Source organism: Anolis carolinensis, chromosome 2 (assembly GCF_035594765.1).
Source record: "Anolis carolinensis isolate JA03-04 chromosome 2, rAnoCar3.1.pri, whole genome shotgun sequence".
Taxonomy (NCBI): Eukaryota; Metazoa; Chordata; class Lepidosauria; order Squamata; family Dactyloidae; genus Anolis; species Anolis carolinensis.
The window spans coordinates 186,434,748-186,458,010 of NC_085842.1; the positions used below are offsets into that span (position 1 = coordinate 186,434,748).

The 23,263-nt window shown below is 43.6% G+C and overlaps 1 protein-coding gene across 8 annotated transcripts in view; it reads left to right on the forward strand.

Moving 5' to 3' along the window:
* Positions 1-23,263, forward strand: part of LOC134297134 (uncharacterized) — a 51,006-nt gene that overhangs the window by 4,782 nt on the left and 22,961 nt on the right. For 2 of the 8 annotated variants that reach the window (XR_010003890.1, XM_062974115.1), the window contains exon 2: positions 10,831-11,164. Coding sequence is in view for 1 of the 8 variants with exons in the window: in XM_062974115.1 (XP_062830185.1) it covers positions 10,831-10,920 (90 nt within the window). In the remaining 7 variants the exon portion in view is untranslated. Of the gene's footprint in view, position 1; positions 6,468-10,830; positions 11,165-23,263 lie in introns of those variants that run through there. The other 6 variants (XR_010003892.1, XR_010003894.1, XR_010003891.1 and 3 more) reach the window with 6 other exon arrangements.

The following is a 23,263-nucleotide window of genomic DNA, read 5'->3' on the forward strand; positions in this document are numbered from 1 at the left end:
TACCCTTTGGGTTCGTTTGCTTAGCCAATTACAGATCCACCTAACCGTAGTTTTGCCTAGCCCACATTTTACTAGTTTGTTTGCCAGAAGGTCGTGAGGGACTTTGTCGAAGGCCTTACTGAAACCTAGGTATGCTACATCCACGGCATTCCCTGTATCGACCCAACTCGTAACTCTATCGAAAAAAGAGATAAGATTAGTCTGGCATGACTTGTTTCTGGTAAATCCGTGTTGACTATTAGCAATGACTGCATTTGTTTCTAAGTGTTTGCAGACCACTTCCTTAATGATCTTTTCCAGAATTTTGCCTGGTATGGACGTGAGGCTGACCGGACGGTAATTGTTTGGATTGTTCTTTTTTCCCTTCTTGAAGATAGGGACCACATTTGCCCTCCTCCAATCTTCTGGGACTTCTCCTGTTCTCCAAGAACTCTCGAAGATAATTGTCAGTGGTTCTGAAATAACCTCAGCTAGTTCCTTCAATACTCTTGGATGTAGCTGATCTGGCCCTGGGGACTTGAATTCGTTTAGAGCGGCCAGTTGTTCCTGGACAACTTGTCTCCCTATTTGGGGTTGGATTTCCCTGAATCCTTCCATTTCATGTTGCTGAGGTTGAAGATGGCTTTCTTTTTGTGAGAAGACCGAGGCAAAGAAGGCATTAAGCAGTTCTGCCTTTTCCCTGTCCCCTGTCACCATCACCCCATCTTCTCCTTGCAGAGGCCCTATCGCCTCCTTTTTCTTCCTTTTTCTACCAAAGTAAGCAAAAAAAGCCCTTTTTGTTGTTTTTAATGTCCCTGGCAAGCCTGAACTCATTTTGCGCTTTAGCCTTGCGAACCTTTTTCCTACAGGAGTTGGCTATATGTTTGAATTCTTCTTTGGTGATTTCTCCCCTTTTCCACTTCTTGTGCATTTCTCTCTTGAGTATTAGCCCGGTTAGAAGTTCTTTGGACATCCACTCTGGCTTCTTTGCACTTGTCTTATTTTTTTTCTTTGTTGGCACTGTTAGCATTTGCGTCTTGAGTATTTCACTTTAAAAAAACTCATCCATCCTTAACTCCCTTGTCTTTTAATATTGGCGTCCATGGAATGCCGCTCAGTATTTCCTTCATTTTTTGGAAGTCAGCTCTCTTAAAGTCCAGAATGCGTGTTTGACTTGTCTTAGTTTCAGCCTTCCTTTGTATGGCAAACTCCAGGAGCACATGGTCACTTGCCCCTAAGGATCCGACGACTTCTACTGTATTGATCAGGTCTTCCACATTTGTTAAGATTAGATCAAGAGTTTCTGATCCCCTTGTTGACTCTTCTACCTTCTGGACTATAAAATTGTCTGCAAGGCAAGTGAGGAATTTGTTGGACTTTGTGCTCTTGGCCGAGTTTGTTTTCCAGAGATATCAGGATAGTTGAAGTCGCCCATGACTACTATATCTCTTCTTTGTGCCTGTTTTGTCAGCTGCTGACAGAAGTCTTCATTCAGAAGGAGATCGCACCCAGTTGGTGAAGCTGGGAGGCACGTGCTCACACCCCTGGCCATTGAACTGTGGGTTCCATTCTATCTCCCATACTTTTTAACATCTACATGAAACCGCTGGGTGAGGTCATCTCGAGTTTTGAAGTTTGGTGCCATCTGTACGCAAATGACACTCAACTCTACTACTTCTTTCAATCAAATTCCAAGGAAGCCTCCCAGCCTTTTATATTTTCGATTTTTGTCGACAAAGATTTCGACACCCATACCATATCAATTCTGGACCATGTCCGATGTCTGCTCGAAAAATATGTATAATCATTTTCCCCTGGATTATGCTCTCTCCATGCATCAATTAAATCATATTCTTCTTTCAGAGCAATAATGTTTTTGGTAATGAGCTAGTGCTTTTCTCTTTTTTTATTATTTTAGTTTTGTCCCTCTCTTTATCTAAAACCCCATTAAAGTCACCTAGTACTATAATGTGATCAAAGTCTGTTTTATTAACATTATCGTGGAGGAATTTAATAAATTTTGATTTAGGGCCATTGGGCGCATAAATATTACAAATTAGAATCTTTTCCCCCTCAATTTCTATCCTAATTGCTATTATTCTACCTTCTTTATCCTTAAATTGTCCTTCTGCAGGTATCGTATGATCTATATATAGTACCAGCCCTCTTTTTTCACTGTGTCTGCAGCTATAAATTCATTTCCAAGATGGCTATTTTTTAGGTAATTTGTATGATTTATGTTGATATATGGAGCCTCTAGTAGCCTAGGGGATAAAAGCCTTGTGACTTGAAGGTTGGGTTGCTGATCTGAAAGCTGCCAGGTTCAAATCCCACCTGGGGAGAGTGAGGATGAGCTCCCTCTATCAGCTCCATGCGGGGACATGAGAGAAGCCTCCCACAAGGATGGTGAAACATCAAAACATCCGGGCGTCCCCTGGGCAATGTCCTTGCAGACCACCAGTTCTCTCACTCCAGAAGCAACTCCGGTTGCCCCTGACACACACAAAAAAACCCCGTCGATATTGGTCTCCTGCAAGGCTATGATGTTATAACTTCCTTTTCTTAGAGTGTTAAATAGTCTTTTACGTTTGCTGGGTGAGTTCAGCCCGTTAATGTTATTAAAAAACATTTCAATGAAAGACTAACTTTATTCATCTTTTGGTGTATCACAGTCGTCTTCAATGAGTTCTTCTTCTTCCAGTTCCTCTTCATCAGCTTGATCCGTAGTCGTGTCCAGTTTGGCCATTGTTAGTTCTCCTTCTTTGGATGAAAAAAACCTTCTTTTTTTACTCTTAGGATTTATGCCATGTCCTGTTGTGAGTGATTGCTCTTCTAAATTGATTTCTCTCTTTAATACTTTGTAGAAGGTTTTTGCTTCTTCCTCAGTTCTCATCCACTTTTGTTCTCCTTTATAAGTCGCTATTAGGCCTTCATACTTTTCTCATCTATATTTGATTTGAAGTTTTTTAAGTGTATCTGTTAGGAAATAATATTTCCTTCTTCTGTTTAATATCGTCTGTGGTAATTCCTTTAGGATAGTTACTTTTCTGTCCTTGTAACATATAGGCTTGGAGGCGTTCCTTCTCAGGATTTCATCCCATGTGGGGTTTTTTTTTCAAAAAATGAACAATAATGTCTCTAATTGCCTTGGGTTTTTTTTTGTGTAATTAGTATGAATCCTATATACTCTATCAATCTGCCCACACGCTTCCTGTTCTGTGCATTGTAATATTCTAGCTGTTAATTGTGCAATCACCCATCCAATATTCTCATCCTTCTCCTCTTGCACATTCCTAAATCTTAACTGAATTCTAACAATTGGTAGTCAATTTTTTCTTGAATTTTCCCAAGTCTTCTCTCTTTTTCCTCTAGCTGGTCCATTTTTTTTCTGTAATTTGATTTGCTCTATGTCAATCTTTGTTTTCTACTCTAAGGTCATTAATGTCATTTGTATTTTTCACTGTTTCCTTTTTTATCGCACCTAATTCTTCTCTGATTTCTTTCTTCAGTTCAGACATCTCTTCTTGTAGGTTCTTTTGTTGTTGATCTTGTTTCTTCGCTATTGTTTGCACCTCCTTTTGTAACAAATCCTGTTTTTCTGAAATTATCTTAATTTCCCTAAGAATGTCCGTTAAGCTACGCTCCTCTGGTAAGGAGGATCTATGAGTGGACATTTTATAGTCCTTGAGTTCTTTATCTGGCTTCCATCTAGAGGATGACATCTTCGTTTGTTAAATTATAGAGCCGTTATCTTTAACACCACTAGAGGGGGCCAACTGTCAAATCTAGATGAAAATAGGGGTAAAGCCCCTTAAAAAAAACCAAAGTAAGGTTGTCACTACCCCTCTTGGAGTTCAAAGTCCAATATGGTGAGTGTAGAGTCTTTTAGCCTATCTAGATATGCTTCTCAATAGCAGCTGCAGATTATGCTATGCAGTACTTCCTGCCCCTGCCTCTTAATCGGCTAGTTGACAAGTTTGCTCTACACTTACAGTCCCCCTGGTTTCCTGGGCACTGGGTCCGACCAAATCAGGTTAAATACCCCTACCTTGGGTTTGCTTCTTCAGCTTGTCTTGCTGAGATTCCTTGTTATACGTTTCTTATCTCCTTATCTTGTGTTTCAGCGGGTCCGTCTCTTTTTCCCTCTGACCCTGTTCTCTGCTTAGCACTTCTCCCAATTCCTTATTTTTACTTCCTTTGGCAGGCCCGCTAGCGAGAACCTTGGCAATTACTTAGATTTTGTATAGATGCCACTCTTGCACGTTTTTTCTCTATGGTTCTAGTTTCCCACTTCTGGTCCTTCCGGTCCGCGCTTTAGTCGCTCTGTGATTTCCTTTTCCGGCCTCGTGGGCTACTCTATAGTTGGTGCGTTTCGTTATTTATTCCCCAGAAGAGAGTAATCCGAGCTTTAGTTCTTTTCCCGCTTCCGCTTCATTCTGTGCTCCTTGGGGGAGACGCCGCCTCTTTTTTGTTTGTTTTGGGAGAAGGCAGTCCTAGTCAAAACAATATGGCATTCAAGGTCAGTAGAATTTTATTTTTATTTCTGCAGTTCCTGATCTTTCAACAACCTGGTTTTCTAATTTTGTAACTTCTCCGCGGTGTGTTCTTATTCCCTTATTTTATCAATTAGACGACAATCTTCAAATTCCCTGCTATCCGGGCCCCAAAGCACAATTCACATTCAATTCGTCCGATGTGGCCTGATAGTTAGCTAGCCTTTTAAATCTTAAAATGTTGTTACGGATAGAGGGTCTCTTAAAGAATTTTGGACCACTTCTTTTCCTGAGGATTAGCAGTTCACTTACCTCCTCTCTTTTGTCTTCATACCCTTGGAGCGAATGAGGCTGACAGCATGTGCTGGTTGACCCGCTAGCTGCTGTCTTTCGGACCCACTGGATCCCTGTCCTTGAGGGGCGAGGATCGCCTGGGGCTGTCGAAAGATCCTGCGGTTGTAGCATCTCCCCCCAGACTCAATCCGTGGGATGAGAGGGAGCTAATGCTCTACCAGGTCATTCCTTGCAGTTGACTACCTGAGAGCTCTCAGCAGATCCAGCCTGTCGCCATTAACTCCCCACCGGAACTAATTCTCACTAATTTTCTTACAATATCTTCCCACTCTCTTTACACCTCTTTAGCACAATCAGCTGCACTCCTTTTGCCTCTGAAACATTAGTCTTTCTGGACATTTTCTTGTAACTGGCTGTCCATTAAAACTGTATACAGACAGTCCCCAAGTTACAAAAAAGCTTAAGTTGAATTTATAAGTTGGAATAGGTACATTTTTAAGTGTAACTCCAACCCAACATATATATTAGCTTTAGATAGCATAGGGAAGGGTTAACACCCCTGTGGTGTTTGTTTTGCTGTCTGTTCCCTGTTCAGGAGATTTCACCTCCCCTTCTGTCCCTGTGATAATTTGATTATGAAAAAAATGGCTTGTTGTGGAAACAAGGATTGGTGTTATAGCTTCAGCGGAGACACCTTTTCCCTATAAGAACCCTTCCAAGAGTAAATTTCCCTTCCTGGGGGTAGATTTCTCTCACTTCTTGTTGTCTTACCCCTGTTTTTAACTATGAGTCATTTGTAAGTCGGATGTTTGTAACTCGGGGAATGGCTGTAGTTTAAATTGTACCATGACATTTTTACACTACAGCCTGAAACATTGATCATTCACTCTATATACAAACTTCTCTATTTTGGAAGTTCGTGGTTGTCATTAACAAACTGAAACTGTACATTGGTGAGATATGAGGATCCACATGGCTTCATTTAGACATAAGCTGCTGTCTTTAAAATATGAGGACAGTCATCTTCCTTTAATATGAGCATGCACTAAATTTCTGTAGTACAGCTTCTCTGAGCTGATGCCCTCCAGAAGTATTGAACTCCAGATATGTAATATGAGTTGTAGTCCTGCCATGTACACTGGAATTGAAGGGAGGGGTCTTTAAAGAGCCATGAATTTAAGTGGCTTTAAAAGAGCTACTTTAGGAGTATCCTCCAAAAGTCGAATGGACATCGGTAATCTCCATCCTGCTTCAAACAGTTCTACCAACTATAATAATCTTTTGAAAGGAAGCAAGAAAGGTTTTTGGTAGTAAAATATATTTATTTATTATAATGCACGGTAGTCTTAACCTGACATGTAAAATATTATAGTGCAGTGCTTCTTAAAGTGGGTGATATTGCCCCCTGGGGGGCGTGGGAGTGATCAAGGTAGGCAGTAGCAACCTGGGGATGCAATTGGCAAGTATTGAATAAAAATAAGGGGCAATGGAAGCATAAAGAAAAGAAAAATTTTAAAAAAACTTTTGTACATGTTCTATCCATTGTGTAACATAGAATTAAAACAATATCAATTACTTTATTTTTCAAATAAACATACAAAATGCAAGTTATAACCAATCAGTGGTCAAATCTTCTGACAAGTGGAAGGCCAACAGCTTTGCTGACCATAAAGAAGCTCAACAGATAACACTGAAAAACAGGTATTTCATTTCCTTTACAATTTTTTGTGTACTAAATAGATTTTTTGATGCTGATCACATAAATAACTTCAAAATTGTCACATTGTATAAGGTTTTTGAGAAATGGCCAATAATGTTTTACAATTCTTGCAAAATTTTGAAACTTTTTTTGTTCAACAGAAACTTGCATGATTTTTTCTATTGCTCATATCTTTGACAGCAATAACCAACATTATGTAACATGTAACAGAGACTCAATCTGTTAAAATGCCACAAGAATATATTTCTGATCATGTAGAAACTTGCTTGGACATACCAGAGGATGAGAAGGTAGGTGATGATGGCAATCAGATGCACATGGAAGCTGATGCTGATCCTGACTTTGCGCCATCAACATCCAGTGATTGTCATTTAATATCTCAGGCAGAGTTGAACAATCTGGTCAGAGATTTGGGTTTATTGATGAGTCAAGCAGAGCTTCTTGGATCAAGCTTTAAGGATATAATTTTTTTTTTCATCCCGTATGGAAATCCTAAAATTTCTCTACCGTGATGAAGTTTTGACAAAATATTTTAGCCAAGCTGACTTTCTGACTTTTTGCTGTGACATCAAAAATATTGTTTTATGCTCCCAGGTGCAACCATGATCCAACAGAATGGTGATTAATCATAGAATAATAGAGTTCAAAGAGACCTCATGAGCCATCTAATCCAACCCTCTGCCATGCAGGAGACTATTTGAAGATTATTTTTCTGCACAACGGCAATATATACTCTTCTATACCAATCAGATGAGAACATGCAACTTCTGCTGAACTACCTTCAATGTTCAAAGCACAAATGGAATTTGTGTGGTTATCTTAAGGTAGTTGCAATTCTACTGGGTCTGCAGCTTGGTTACACAAAGGATTGTTGTTTCCTTTGTGGGTGGGACAATCGAGCAAGAGACTTGCATTATATGAGAATAAAACTGACATCCCTGTAATAAATTGGTTCCATGGCAGAAGAATGTCATACATGACCCATTGGTTGATCCAAAGAAGATATTTCTTCCACCTTTACACATCAAACTCAGGCTAATGAAAAACTTCATTAAGGCAATGAACAAGCAAAGTGAAGCCTTAATTTATTTGTGCCAGATGTTTCCATGCATAACTAATGCAAAGATAAAAGGAAGTGTGTTAATTGGCCCACAGATCTAAGATGTGATGAAGAATAGCCACTGTGATGGGGTGCAGAACATGTTGCATTGACAGCCTTCAAGAATGTTGTTTGTAACTTTTTAGGCAACTATAAAGCACCAGATTATGTTCAACAGGTTGAAAGTTTGCTTCAGACATACAGATCAATGAAGTGCAACATGTCACTGAAGATACATTTTCTTAATTCTTACTTGGACTTCTTTCCAGACAACCTGGGTACTGTGAATGACTAACATGATGAAAGGTTTCATCAGGACATTTCCAAGATGAAGAAATGGTAACAGGGAAAGTGGAATCTGTCTATGTTGGGTGACCATTGTTGAACTTTCATCTGCAAAGCATCAAACAGTAGCTGAAGGGTTAGAAGGCACGATCATCAAGTTTGCAGACGACACCAAACTGGGAGGGATAGCTAACACTCCAGAGGACAGGAGCATAATTCAAAACAATCTTAACAGACTAGAGAGATGGGCTGAAACTAACAAAATGAAGTTCAACAGGGACAAGTGCAAGATACTTCACTTCGGCAGAAAAAATGGAATGCAAAGCTACAGAATGGGAGACGACTGGCTCGACAGCAGTTCTTGTGAAAAAGATTTTGGAGTCCTCGTGGACAACAAGTTAAACATGAGCCTACAATGTAATGCGGCTGCTAAAAAAGCCAACGGGATTCTGGCCTGCAGAAATAGGGGTATAGCATCTAGATCTAGGGAAGTCATGCTACCCCTCTATTCTGCCTTGGTCAGACCACACCTGGAATACTGTGTCAAATTCTGGGCACCGCAATTGAAGGGAGATGTTGAGAAGCTGGAAAGCATCCAGAGGAGGGCAACTAAAATGATCAAGGGTCTGGAGAACAAGCCCTATGAGGAGCGGCTTAAAGAACTAGGCATGTTTAGCCTGCAGAAGAGAAGGCTGAGAGGAGACATGATAGCCATGTACAAATACATGAAGGGAAGTCATAGGGAGGAGGGAGCAAGCTTGTTTTCTGCTGCCCTGCAGACTAGGATGCGAAACAATGGCTTCAAACTACAGGAAAGGAGATTCCAGGTGAACATCAGGAAGAACTTCCTCACTGTGAGAGCTGTTTGGCAGTGGAACTCTCTCCCCCGGACTGTGGTGGAAGCTCCTTCTTTGGAGGCTTTTAAGCAGAGGCTGGATAGCCATCTGTCGGGGGTGCTTTGAATGTGATTTCCTGCTTCTTGGCAGGGGGCTGGATTGGATGGCCCATGAAGTCTCTTCCAACTTTATGATTCTATGATTCCAGGAGGATTCTATGATTAATCGTTGGAGGCAGGTGTGGATGATGTGATTAATTACAACATCCACACCTGCCTTCAACAGACAAAAGTTCTTTCTCCCACCCTGGACCTTACACAGATATATAAACCTCCCTTGCATAGTTTCCAACAGACCTCACAACTTCTGAGGATGCCTGCCACAGATGTGGGTAAACCGTCAGGAGAGAAAGCTTTTGGAATATGGCCATACAGCCTGGAAGGCTCACAGCAACCCAGTGATTCTGGCCATGAAAGCCTTTGACAATACATCAAACAGTGATTACAAATGAAACTTTGTGGCAAAACATTTTTAGTTTTGTTTCCTGATGAAACCATTATTGTCATAGTGTATGCCGCTATAGACATATAGCAATTCTTAGGATGTATTGCCCTTATTTTTGGCAAATTGTACATGATAGATGTAATAAATACAAAGTTGTGTTCAGCATGTTAAAATCTACTTGGTTTACCCAAAATTGTGGAGAAAACAAGTAATTCCCCCCCCCCAAAAAAAAACAACTGTTGACCAGTGTAATTTAAGAGTGAGAGTACCTCATTGAATAGATCCGATAGAGTTCTACAATCTGATAGGCAAAAGAAAATTAAAAAACCATTAAAAAGTTGGCCAAAATGCTATCTACAATGGAAAAAAACATAAGAGGGGACATTAGAATACGTAAATAAATTAAAACAAGTACATGTGGAAATTAACTCTACAAAGAAAACTACTAATCAAGCATAAGGGAAAGCTGTCACAAAGAAAGAAAAAATAAAGCAGCTCTCTAAGCAGTTGGCACAGCAGAGTGACCAGCAAAGATGGAGGACTCTAAAATTATCTGGAATTTCAGAGGATGTTCTCCCTAAAGACATGGAGAACATTCTGGTGGGTTGGTTAAAAGAAAATAATATGGGGGCCTGGGAGGAGGATTTTGAAAGCATTCACAGGTTATTTAAACTTAGAAGTCCATCTGGTTCTCCCAGGGAAATAATAATAGCCTTCACCCAAGAGAAGAAAAGAGACTAGGTTTATAGATATTTGAGACAAAAAAGAGATTTACAATTCATAGGTTGGGGAATCATCCTAAGAGAGGATTTCTGCCCAGAGACTTTACAGGAAAGAATCCATATGAAGCCATTTGCTCAAAGACTATTTAATCAAGGGATTAAATTTACATGGGGTTATCAAGTGACAATCATGGTTTTCAGAGAGGAAAAATGCTATAAAGCCAGAGACCCAGCAGAATCGGAAAAAATGCTGACAGAACTAGGAGTGACTTCAGATCTGCTAGCAGAAATTTACAGAAAAGCCTAGGAAAAAAAAGCCTGAGCTCTGGAGAGGGAACTCTGTAATGAAAAAAAGTTTAAATTTGGACAATTCAGGGGAAAGTATAAATCCCTAAAAATAAAGTAAAAGGGTGATTATAGAGATTGGCTATAGCCATAAATAATTTGTTTTTTAAAAAACTATTTTAAGGGAGGGGAAAGAGTTGGGAACACAGACTCCAAATGAAAGGGAAGAGACAGGGAGTAAAATTACTCCCTTTTTCAAGGCCTCTATCTCACCAGGGGAGGGGGGAGGGAATAACCACAATTAAAAGAAAAATACATGAGAACAAAATAAAAATGACTTTTTAAGAAAAGGTAATGGATTTAAATTAATGTTTCTAAATGTTAATGGATAGGCTTTGAATGTTAAAAATATATAGATTAGTGGATCTAGACAAAAAATGAGGGGGGCGAATATACTGTGTATCCAAGAAAAGCATAAAGCAAAAAAAGACAATGAAAACATTTTTAAATTCTCTGGTATGGGTAACAAGAGCAGAAGCTAGAGGAACAAATAAGGGCACGAGAGATTTTGAACTTTTCCAACTAAGAAATCACAACCTACCTCTTCTTGCAGAACAGTGGTGAAGAGGCACAACCATATGGCCAGCATCAAGAGACTCCATGCCAAGGAAGGAGCAAAAAGAAAAGGAAGATCCTGATCTGAACAAATTAATTGCTCTGGAGTCTGAGGGAATTGTGTGCCATCCTGATGTTATTGAAACTTGGGACCAGTGGACAGGCACCTCCACCAATCAGCGGAGCAGCAAAAGTAAATTATTTGAATTGCTGCCAAGTCTCTATAAAATGTCTCTGTATGTATCCATTGTCTTATGTCTGGCTTGAGAGTCCTTTCTCTCCTACATCCACTTTTGGCTGAAGTGAATAAACCTCTGATCCTTGCCTTCAAACCTGCCCGTGTCTGATTTCATCCTTCGGAACCTAGGCATGCAGGACCCTGAACCCGCAGTTCTGTGGAGCTGAAATCACATATCAAATGTCAAGATTAATTGGGAAATGTTCTGTCTTCCTGTTGCCAGAATACTATTAACAAGTTGCTGAAGCCAGTCAAGAATACAAAACTACTCATTTTATCTGATTCATGTGGGCACCAACATGACACCTTTAAGCAAATCACCCCAATTCTCACCAGGTAGGATGCAAAGCAATTGGTCCTTCAGGCAGGAGTGACCATAAATAGCTTATATATACAGTATGTGTGTGTGTGTGTGTGTGTGTGTGTGTGTGTATAATGCTTTTTAAGGAGGTCCCAACAAAGATTGCTGTTGAAAGATATATCTCTCTGTTTTATTTATTTATTTATTTATTGCAATAGTTTGGATAGGCCCTACACTAACTGTGGTCTAAAGAAGCAAACTAAAATCATAAGAACAAAATAAACAAAACAAAACAATTTTTTCCTATAGAATGTAAACTGTTGATTTTTTAATATTCCTCTACCCCACACCAAGAAAAAGAGAGAAAACACTTTCATCTTTGAGAATTCCTGGAGAACAGGAGAAGTTCCACCAGACTGGAAAAAGGCAAACCTACTCTTTAATGATGAGGTCAAAGGATGGGAGAGGAAGCCCAGTTCAACCTGCTAAGATAGGCCTGCACAAAATATGGCCAGCAGGCAGCATGGTGCTGTTGGGATCTAGTTGTGGTGAACTTTTAAAAGGGCAAACCCCAGAACCTCTAGGGTCTTTTCCAATAAGACAACGAGAGTCGAGGAGATGAATATACAACAGATTTATTTGCAAACTTGTCCATTGGATCAGCTGAGGAAAGTGCCACACTGAGATCACAGCTCAGGGAGATTTTATAGTAAAAGAGTTTCAAGTATGCATACACACACAATTTCCTTTCACATTCCTCTTTTCCATTGCTCATGTCCTGGTGCCTTCTTATCAACTATTTACTAGGCATGGGCAAAATATCGAAATGATTCTTATATCAGATTAAAATCGGATTGTTCCCGCTTTTTGATCCGTTATCCGACTCGTGGTATCACGGCCCATCAAGATTCTTAATTTGAGGCATTGTAGCCCTACTCTTGTTATGTTTCTTAAATTTTTTCATAATTTTTGCCCTCAAATAATTTTTTAAAATATTTAAAAAAATTTTTTTAATGCAACCGAACTTGTTTGGGAGCGCAGCACAGCCAAACATGGCCTCAGCTCTCAGACCAATCACAGGACTCCAAGGTGGACACAAGAGTGGGGGCTAGTCCTCTGCATGCCCACGCATTTTTCTTCTATAAAAATCCTGGTTTGGGCTGCCTCGTGGGATTCGGATCGGTGGGAGCGCGCGAGAGGGTGGGTGGATGGATGGATGCTGTCTGGGCTACTATTTGCTCTATCTGGCTGGCTGGCAGTGAAGGGAAGCAGAAAGAAGGGACTGAAAAGCCAGCCAAAGGGAGAAGTGGCTTCAGGGGTCCGTGAGGTTTCTATTTCTTAAGAAGAAGCTAGGACTCCGTGTTGGGGTGTCTGGCTGGCTGGCTGGCTGGCTGGCCGTGTTTATTTTGCATTTTGTCCCTGCTGAAAGGAAACGGGGAGAAACGGGAAGAAGGAAGAAGCAGGTCTGGGGGTTAGGTGATTTTTTGCCAGAAAGGGCACCTGTGGCTGGCTGGCTGTAGTGCTTGCTGCTGGCAGCTGGCTTTGAAAAGGGATTTTGAAAAGGCTTTTGAAAAGGGATTCTTGGAGGGGTCTTCCTTTAAAAAAAGAAATAAAAATATCTATTTCTCAGAACTACATGCAGCTTTGTGAGGTTCCCTTTTGTGCCTCTCCGATTGGCTTCTGGCTGGCCAGTGGCACTGGCCACTTTTAAGTGCATATTGAAAGAATGTTTTTGTTTTATTTACAATAATTTTCTAAATTTAATTTAATTTATTTTTGTGATCTCCATTCCCCTTTGTGCTCAGCCACCATTGATGCCTTGCCTTTTTCCCTGATTTTCCATTTGGCAAGGCAGTAGGCTAGCAATCCTGAGCACCCATTGCAAGAAGTGTTAATTTATAGTTGTTGTTATCCTTTCAAAATTTAAAAAGAAATATATATTTCTCCTTGTTAAACAGAGTTTAGCTCGCACAATGCACGAGGGCACAAGCTCCGCACTACAACTCCACACACACAATCACTGAGGTGGTATAACCTCCTCCCTCAATTGTTGCTGGTGCAATCAACAGTGCTGTTATATCTTTCTTCCTTCGTGCCCGCTGGCAAGAGCCAACGTCATAGCTCTGACACTGTTTGTGGACCATCTTTCCAGTTTGAGCCTGCCACCACATCAAATCTCCACCTAGCCGCTCCCTATGGCTGCCACCACATCAACAATTACTGTGGTCCTATAGCTCTCTTCCTCCTCAATGTTTGCAGTTGTAAGCTGGCGTGATAGCTTTCCCACTGTTAGTGGCCCATCGCTCCTGTAGGCTGCCTCCTCCACGTCCATTCCTAGCCTGGCCGTTCCCTGCTTATAGAACCATGTGACGGAGCTCTGCCTCCTATAGCCGGTTGTTGTTGTGAACCAACGACTCTGTTTGGTCTCTGTTCGTGGTGGTCCTCTTTGCGTGTCCACACAGTCACGCGTTGGCACTGTTTCAGCTACCCGTGAGGCCATCCCGTCCTTTGGCTCCAAACACCACATCAAATCTCCACCTGACTGTTCTCTGCTGCTGGCACCTCATCCAAAATTGACGGTGCTGCTATATCTTTCTCTCTCTCTATCTGCTGATAACAATTTCTCTGTTGCAATGAAACGTACCGGGGTATGCAGCTCGGCCCATACAAGTTCTGGCCGAGCCACAGCCAGTGGCCGAAGAATGAGGGGTGGCAAGAACCTAAGGGGGACGCTTACAGGCAGTCCACAGCAAAGTGAAATTGTGCAAGATTGTGGTCCCGGTGACTTGACTGCGGAATTTTTGCCCCTCCAAAATCAATCCCAGTCGACCGTAACAGAGGACGCCACAGATGTATCAGAACTTGGTTGTGTTGTCCTTGCGCAAGAAGTAATGGTTAAGCAAGAAATTGATAGGCTCCCCCTAACTCTTTCATCGTCAGATGATGGGGAGGAAGAAGACCATTCCAGTCAAGTTCTTCCCCAGGAGGCCGTGCCATTGCTAACAACTCCTACCTCCCCCGGCCCCGCAACCATCCTACAAAGGTCACCGGGTACGCCACTGTTGGGAAGGCTGAAGTCTTTTCTCTGGGACCATTTCTCTGTCCATCCCCAATGTGCTTCTTTGGCAGTGTGCAGGCACTGCCAAACACACATTAGCAGAGGTAAAGACTTGAGCCATTTGTCCACCACTGGGTTAAGGGTCCACATCCATCTATTCTGTTGGGGGGAGAACCCCTTAGCCCCGCCAGCAGTAGCCTCAGCACTCCCACATCTCCGTTTGGGCAAGGTAGGAGACAGACTCAAGCAACCTTAGATGATTGGGGCCATTCCGCTGGCAGGAAGAGAACGGGGGAAATGCCAACCACCTTTGAGCAGATCACTCAGCGAGTGGGAGAGATGCTTGCTCTCAACCACCATCCCTTCAAAATGGTGGAGCAAGAAGGCTTTGTTCGCTTGATGAAACTGCTGTGTCCACAATACAAAATCCCCTCGTGACACACCTTTTCCAGAAGCGTGATACTCGGGCTGTATGAAGCCTGCAAGGTATGCGTTGAACAGATGTTGCGGAGCACCCTTGGAGGGCACATCCATTACACTTCTGACATTTGGTCCAGCATTGGGGGAGGCCATTCCTACCTCTCTCTGATGGCGCATTGGTGGGAGAAAGACAAAAGCATGGAGACAGGCCATTGCTGGGCCCTCCTCGCCATGGAGGCTGTAGATAAGGACCACAAGGGGGAAACTATTTGCCAGAACCTTGAAAACATGATGGTGGCGTGGATGCGTCGGCATCCAGAGGCCATGAGGATGTGGTTCATTATTAGAGCAGTGGAAAGCACCGGATTCACCAACATAACATGTATGGCACACTTGCTCCACAACACCATCAAGGATGCTTTCAAGAGCACTGAGGATCAGCACGCCTCCAACACAGGCGCACACATCGGTCTGCTTATTGAACGTTGCTGGAAGATCGCCGGATTTTTCCATCAGAGCATGAAGGTGGGCCAAGAGCTGTGTGACAGGCAGAACTTGGAAGGGCTACCACAGCACAATCTGATACGTACCCACCAGGTGGAACTCCACCTACAAGATGCTTGCATGAATGGTGGAGCAGCAGAAGGCGGTCCACGGCATCTCCCTTACCTTGGTTGCACCCATTAGCAAGCTGATGCCGAGCAAACAAGAGTGGGACACCATCTCCCAGCTGGTAGACATTCTGAGACTGTTTAAAGAAGCAACAGAGACCCTTTCTACAAAAGGGGCCCTTCTCAGCCAGGGAGTTCCTCTGGTCTTGGCCCTTAAGAGGCACCTCGATATGCTGGGAGGCGGACGAACACTCGACTCCCTGGCTGGCACTCTAACACCACAGGTCCAGGAGGTCATGAGAAAGCTGACCCTAGCCGTCCGTAAATGGCTAGAGCCGCTACTAAGCAGCCAGGTCCACATGCTGGCAACCATGTGTGATCCGAGGTTAAAGGACACTGTCTGCTCCAAAGACTATCAGGAATGGAAGGCACGTCTCGTTAAACTTGTGCGAGAAGAGAAGAACGTCGCTGGGGGGGGGGGGGGTGGACAGCGCACGTTGCCCCCGAGCCACAGATGCCCGCCACCCCTAGCAGTAGCGCCAGTGCCGAGTCCGACAACCCGGAAGTGCTGCGCGATAGGTTGCCGACGTCAAGACAGCAGCTTCGGCAGCAGCATGGGCCGCAGCAGCGATGTGGGGACAATTTATTTGGACAGATGGTTGCCATACTGGCACAATCGGGGACGTCTCAGTCGGCAAAGGTACGGAAGCTGGATTCTGCCAAGTGTTCGGTCAACCGTTACTTCGAGGAACCGCTGGAGAATATATCCTGCGATCCGTTGGCCTACTGGTCTTCCCGGGAACACATGTGGCCGGATCTTGCCAATGTCGCTCGCAAATTCCTCAGCTGCGCTCCCACCAGTGTGCAGAGAGAGAGGGTCTTCAGCATTGCCAGAGATGTTGTGACCCCTCACCGCAGCTTGCTGGATCCCCTTTCTGTAGAAAAATTGGTCTTCCTCAAGGCCAACCTCCCTGTTTTGAAATTTCTGGAAATTCCTTTGAAGTGCGGCACCCTTTCCTAAGCCCATAGGGTTTATCTTGCAAACACCATGTTTTCCTTTACAGCGTTTCTGGTTGACCTATTTCGGGACGTTGTTTTCACAAATTATCACAGATGGGCACAATAATCCCCTCTCTCCTTGTGTCCTTCTAGGGGGATCCCCTTTCTCCAATGACAGCATTTTTTGTGAAAAACAAACATAACCTGTTGTAGAATGTATGCTTAATTATATGAGCATAGTACAGTTACAATACCTTTAGAAAAGAAATGTTTGGAAAGACAACAATTAATGCTTTTACAATACTTTAACAAGATGCTATGTTTTCCTAATTTAAAAAGTTTGAACTTCATAATTCCACCACTTGTGTCAGTCTGGTGTTGATGCCTTGTCTGGGATGGTATGAGGGTCACATCTTTTGCTCCTGTGTTAACAGTGGTATGAGAGCTATCTGAGTACTGTAGAGAAGCAATAGATTTCTAAAATGCCCAGGGATATATGATGGCGTTCTACTTTTTGAAGTAATTGACAAAAAGCTGTTCTGAGCACAGGAATACAGACAGCATAATACCACGGCACCCTATCCCCATCCAAATATGTTGCACAAAGCTCTTCTTTAGACTAATGAAGGGATAGGAGGCTTATCATGACCTGGGTTGCGTCCAAAGAGTTGCAGGAGAAGGAACCAGAGCGGTTCTACTTCAAAGCTTCTCAATTGGTCTTCATTTAGCTGGATTTAGCTGTTATTGGCAGATAACAGGCTTATCTCTGCACAAAGGACAGCTACTAGTGCGCCGGAGTGCATGCATTATAACTCCGCTATCATCTTGTAAAGTACACAAAACTACCTCTTCTTCCCTCAACCGGGGCGCGGAAACTACTCACTTGATAAAGTCCAATACTCGTTCTGTTACTGTCGGAGCATTGCTCTCCTTCAGCTAATTACTTGGTTTTCTCCAACCTTTTCTGTTCACATTGTCCCTGTGTACGGAACGAAGCTTCGTATTGAGATCTGAGTCCTTCATTCTGCCCGCCTATCATGTAGCAGAAATGGCATTGCAATTGAGTGCATTTTGTTTTTTCTTTAGAAATGGGTTACACTTTGGCTTTTTCCACGTATTGCCTGCTGGGGTGGTCTGGGGTTAGAAAGAAATAGTCTAGCACATAGTATCAGCGATTCCTAGGGAGGTGCACAACTGAATTTACAAAGAGATGCTGGTAGTCCTCAATTCCACCTTCTGGCCAGAAGTCGGATAACCCGCCCTGCTAAGCATTTACAAGGAAGGCATTCCAGGGGCCTGTTCAATGGTGGGTTATTAGCCCGTCTGGAGGTGGGGCCTTTGTGGCTGCAAGAAAGATGGTGGAATGGGAACCCTCCAAGTGCATTCAAGTTTTTCATCATCGGGTTCCGGAAGTGCTTCTTGCTGGTCTGTTGATAGAATTCAGCTGACCTCTGTAAAACTTATTAGCCCGGGACAAGTCACGTCTGGGGGTGGGGCCTTCGTGGCTGCAAGAAAGATTGTGGAATGGGAACCCTCCAAGTGCATTCCATTTTTTTATCATTGGGTTCCAGAAGTGCTTCTTGCTGGTCTGTTGAGAAAATTTGGCTGACCTCTGTAAAACTTATTAGCTCGGTACAACTCGCGGCTGGGGGTGGGGTCTTTGCGGCTACTCGGCCACAGGGGCTGTGGCCAAGGCGGGCCATCGTTGACCAGAAGGGAGTGGGCCTTTATGGCTGCAAGAGACACAGTGGAATGGGACACTCCCAGGGGATCTTCTCCAGTTATTAAGCAGCTGATGTAAGGGAGCCGCCCGACCACCCTGTGGGCTGGCAGGTGGCTTCTGCTCGGTCACAGGGGCTGAGGCTGAGGCCGGCCATCGTTGCCTGGCAGGGAGTGGGCCTTTATGGCTGCAAGAGACAAGGTGGAATGGGACACTCCCAGGGGATCTTCTCCAGTTATTAAGCAGCTGATGTAAGGGAGCCACCCAACCACCCTGTAGGCTGGCAGGTGGCTTCTGCTCGGCCGCAGGGGCTGTGGCCGAGGCTGGCCATCGTTGCCCGGCAGGGAGTGGGCCTTTATGGCTGCAAGAGACATGGTGGAATGGGACACTCCCAGTGGATTTTCGCCAATTTTTTGGCATCTGATGAGGGGAGCCCACCCGACCACCCTGCGGGCTGGCAGGTAGCTTCTGCTCGGCCGCAGGGGCTGTGGCCGAGGCCGGCCATCATTGCCCGGCAGGGAGTGGGCCTTTATGGCTGCAAGAGACACGGTGGATTGGGACACTCCCAGGGGATTTTCTACAATTTTTAAGAGAGTACGGAGGCCCCTTCTTTGGAGGCTTTAAAGCAGAGGCTGGATGACCATCTGTTGGGGGTGCTTTTAATGCGATTTCCTGCTTCTTGGCAGAAAGGGGCAGAGGAATGGGTGCTGGCCAATGGTGGCTGACTCCCCAAAGGAGTGGGACATGAGCCCCCCATTTCTCTTGCAGCAGTAATGTCCCCGCCTTGCTGCTTGGAGAAAGGGCCGGTGGTGGGTGCCGGCCAATGGTGGCCGGCACCCAGAGGCGGTCCAACCGTCAGGCAATATAGACATTTGCCTGGGGCACCGCCCTCCTGGGGGCGCCCTCGAGCCGCCCGGGAGGACGGCACCACCTCCCGCCACCTTCCCCTTTGGCCCGGGGCTTCCCGCCGCGGCATCGACGTTCCCTCAGCAAGAGAAGGCCCAGGCAGGCCGCAGCGCCAAGGCCAGCCAGGCGGGGGCGGGGCCAGGCTGGCTGGGCCCTCCCACCATGGACCGCGTGGCCTGGCTAGCCTTCTGCCCGCGCGACTAGGCCCAGGGCTTCCTGCTGCGGTGTGGGACTTCCCTAGGCGAGGAAAGGCCCAGGCAGGCTGCAGCGTCAAGGCTAGCCAAGCGGGGGGCGGGGCCAGCCCGCACGGGAGGCGGGGCTATACTGGGCAGGAGGCGGGGCTATGCTGGGCGGGAGGCGGGGCTACGCTAGGCGGGAGGTGGGGCCAGGCTGGCTGGGCCCTCCCACCGCAGACCATGTGGCCTGGCCCTGCCCCCGCATGCAGTGACATCTGTTGTGGGGCATGCTGCTGTGTTGTTGCTTGTCCTCCTCCTTACTAGCTATATATTTTCCTGAAGAGTAATATTCCCTAAAAAAGAAAGGAAGACACTTCACAGCTCTGTGGATGCACTAAGCTTTTGGTATGAATTTTCCCTTTTAATTGATACTGGGAGCTGTTGTTCGGTGCCTTCAAGTCATTTCTGACTTCTGGCAATCCTGAGGCAAGCCTGTCCCTAATTTTTGGGGTGTGGTGGGTGGACAAGATTGTTTCCAAAACTCTGCCTTATTCTGAGGCTGAGAGAGTGTGACTTGCCTTCAGAGTCACCCAGCAGGTTGTATGGCCAAACACTGGTCCCCAGAGTCATACAATGCATAAAGCATTATGCCACACAAACCATTATACCAATTATCTTTAACTGTGTTGTCCAGGGACCAGGGAGGGGGAAAGAACTCTTGTCTGTTTAAGGTGCAATTGGCCACCTTGATTAGCATTGAATGGGCTTGCAGCTTTAAAGCCTGGCTGTTTCCTGCCTGGGGAATCCTTTGTTAACAAAGGATTCCTCCAGGCAGCTACCAGCCAGGCCTTGAAACTGCTGGCCATAAGCTAATCAAGGTGGCAAACTGCAACATTCACAGTACCTCAAGCAGACAAGGTTTCGTTCTCCCACCCTGGATATTCCACAGATAAATAAACCTCACTTTCCCCCCATCTACACTGTCATATAATCCAGTTTCAAAATGCAGGCTAACATCATTTATTTATTTTATTTATTTATTTTTCAAACTTATATGCCGCCACTCCCCTAGGGCTCGGGGCAGCTTACAAGAGCCGGCTAAAATCAACAATTTAAAAACATCTTAAAACATCTTTTAAAACATCTTTAAAAAACATCTTAAAACATCCTAAAAGCACCTTTTAAACATCTAACAGAACTCAAACGCCTGCCTAACTAGGTTAATGAGTCTATACTGTTGTATAATCCAGACCAATGCAGTTAATCTACATTCTGAAACTGGATTACGTGGCAGTGTAGATGGGGCTTTAGACAAAAGAGGAGAACACTTAAAGGACTGAGAAAACTGAATATGGGATATACAACAATATCACATTCCTGTGAATAGAATACAGTGTTCCCTCACTTGATTAGCTTCTGATAGCCTGTTGCTGCTTCAAAGCCTGGCTGATTCCTGCCTGGGGAATCCTTTGTTGGGAGGTGTTAACAAAGGATTCCTCCAGGCAGCTACCAGCCAGGCCTTGAAACTGCTGGCCATAAGCTAATCAAGGTGGCAAACTGCAACATTCACAGTACCTCAAACAGACAAGGTTTCGTTCTCCCACCCTGGATATTCCACAGATAAATAAACCTCACTTTCCCCCCATCTACACTGTCATATAATCCAGTTTCAAAATGCAGGCTAACTTCATTGAACTAGGTTAATGAGTCTATACTGTTGTATAATCCAGACCAATGCAGTTAATCTACATTCTGAAACTGGATTATATGGCAGTGTAGATGGGGCTTTAGACAAAAGAGGAGAACACTTAAAGGACTGAGAAAACTGAATATGGGATATCCAACAATATCACATTCCTGTGAATAGAATACAGTGTTCCCTCACTTGATTAGCTTCTGATAGCCTGTTGCTGCTTCAAAGCCTGGCTGATTCCTGCCTGGGGAATCCTTTGTTGGGAGGTGTTAACAAAGGATTCCTCCAGGCAGCTACCAGCCAGGCCTTGAAACTGCTGGCCATAAGCTAATCAAGGTGGCAAACTGCAACATTCACAGTACCTCAAGCAGACAAGGCTTCTTTCTCCCACCCTGGACATTCAACAGATAAATAAACCTCATTTACTGATTGATTCTTGTCTTGAACCCCCCTCTTTTTGAATCTAGCTCTTTGTTTATTGTTTTGATTTTAGAGTTTTTCAAATACTGACTTCCAGATTTTGTTCATTTTCACCATGGTTTCCTCCTTTCTGTTGAAATTGTCCACATGCTTGTGGATTTCAAGAGAAACCAAGAGAAGGCATGCTCTATGGAGGTATTAGAGAGAGTAGGAAGAGACCCAGAAAGGCCATTTAGTCCAACCCCCTCCTGCTTCCATGCAGGAAAAGGCACAATAAAAGCCACAGCAAGTGGCAACCCAGTAGTTTTCCATGTATCCCTCTACACTACCTTATTTAGATTTGAAAGAAATACAGTAGAGTCTCACTTATCCAACATAAACGGGCCGGCAGAATGTTGGATAAGCGAATATGTTGGATAATAAGGAGGCATTAAGGAAAAGCCTATTAAATATCAAATTAGGTTATGATTTTACAAATGAAGCACCAAAACATCATGTCAGACAACAAATTTGGCAGAAAAAGTAGTTCAATACGCAGTAATGCTATGTAATAATTACTGTATTTATGAATTTAGCACCAAAATATCACGATATATTGAAAACATCGACTACAAAAATGCGTTGGATAATCCAGAATGTTGGATAAGCGAGTGTTGGATAAGTGAGACTCTACTGTATCTAGAAGCAGAATGATACTACGTATTGCTATATTCATTTCCCTCCAAATGGTGCACAATAGAGTTCAACTAAGGCCCCATCTACACTGTCATATAATCCAGTTTAAAAATGTGGGTTAACTTCATTGAACTAGATTAATGAGCCTATACTGTCGTATAATCCAGATCAATGCAGTTAATCTGCATTCTGAAACTGGATTATGTTGCAGTGTAGATGGACCTTTAGACAAAAGAGGAGAACACTTAAAGGAATGAGAAAACTGAATATGGGATATACAACAATGTCACATTGCTGTGAATAGAATACAGTGTTCCCTCACTTGATTAGCTTTTGATAGCCTGTTGCTGCTTCAAAGCCTGGCTGATTCCTGCCTAAAGGAACCCTTTGTTGGGAGGTGTTAACTGGCCCTGATTGATTCATGACTGGATTTCCCCTGTTTTCAGAGTGCTGTTCTTTCTTTAATGGCCTAGTTTTAATAGTATTTTTTTTTAAAAAAGCCAGATTTTGCTCAGGAAATGTCAAGCAGTAAAAAGCCATCGGGAGCATTTCATCGTAAAAGGAGGTTGCAGCATTGCAAAGAAGATGTGAATCAAGCAAAAGCATTGCAAAGGTTTTTAACAACTTCACCGTCACCATCGTGTGAGACAGGAAACCTAGAGACAACTGAATTGACTGAATCTGTTCATGACGATGATGGCAAGATACCAATATCTGAGCCTCTACCTGGACAATCAACAAGTCAAGACCCTCTTACAGTGAACTTCAGCAGCACCGCTAGCACTTTCAATTATTGGTTGTGACATAACTGGGTCCGACACTGAAGATGTGGATGATGATTTATTAAGACATGCAGTCCTGCCATCTAGTAGTCAGAAAACAATTGAAACTGTAAGTAGATTCAATTTTAACTTATTAGTACATATTTTAGGAAAATATAATTGGCCTAGGCCTGTCTAATTCGTTTAGCTCTTGTTGAGAAGAAGGAGGAATAAAGGTGGAGGATGAAAAGGGCACTTTTCCAGAAGTATTTATTATAAAGTATCTCAGAGCTATTTTCAGGTAAATTTTAGTAAAATATTGATTCTGTTAAGAACTGCAGCCATAATTTTATAAAACAATTTGCGTTTACCATGGTTTACATTTATAATTAATATGCAAAATCTGCCTTTCCGATTGGCCACTGCCAAAAGGTTTATTTTATTTCCATTTTT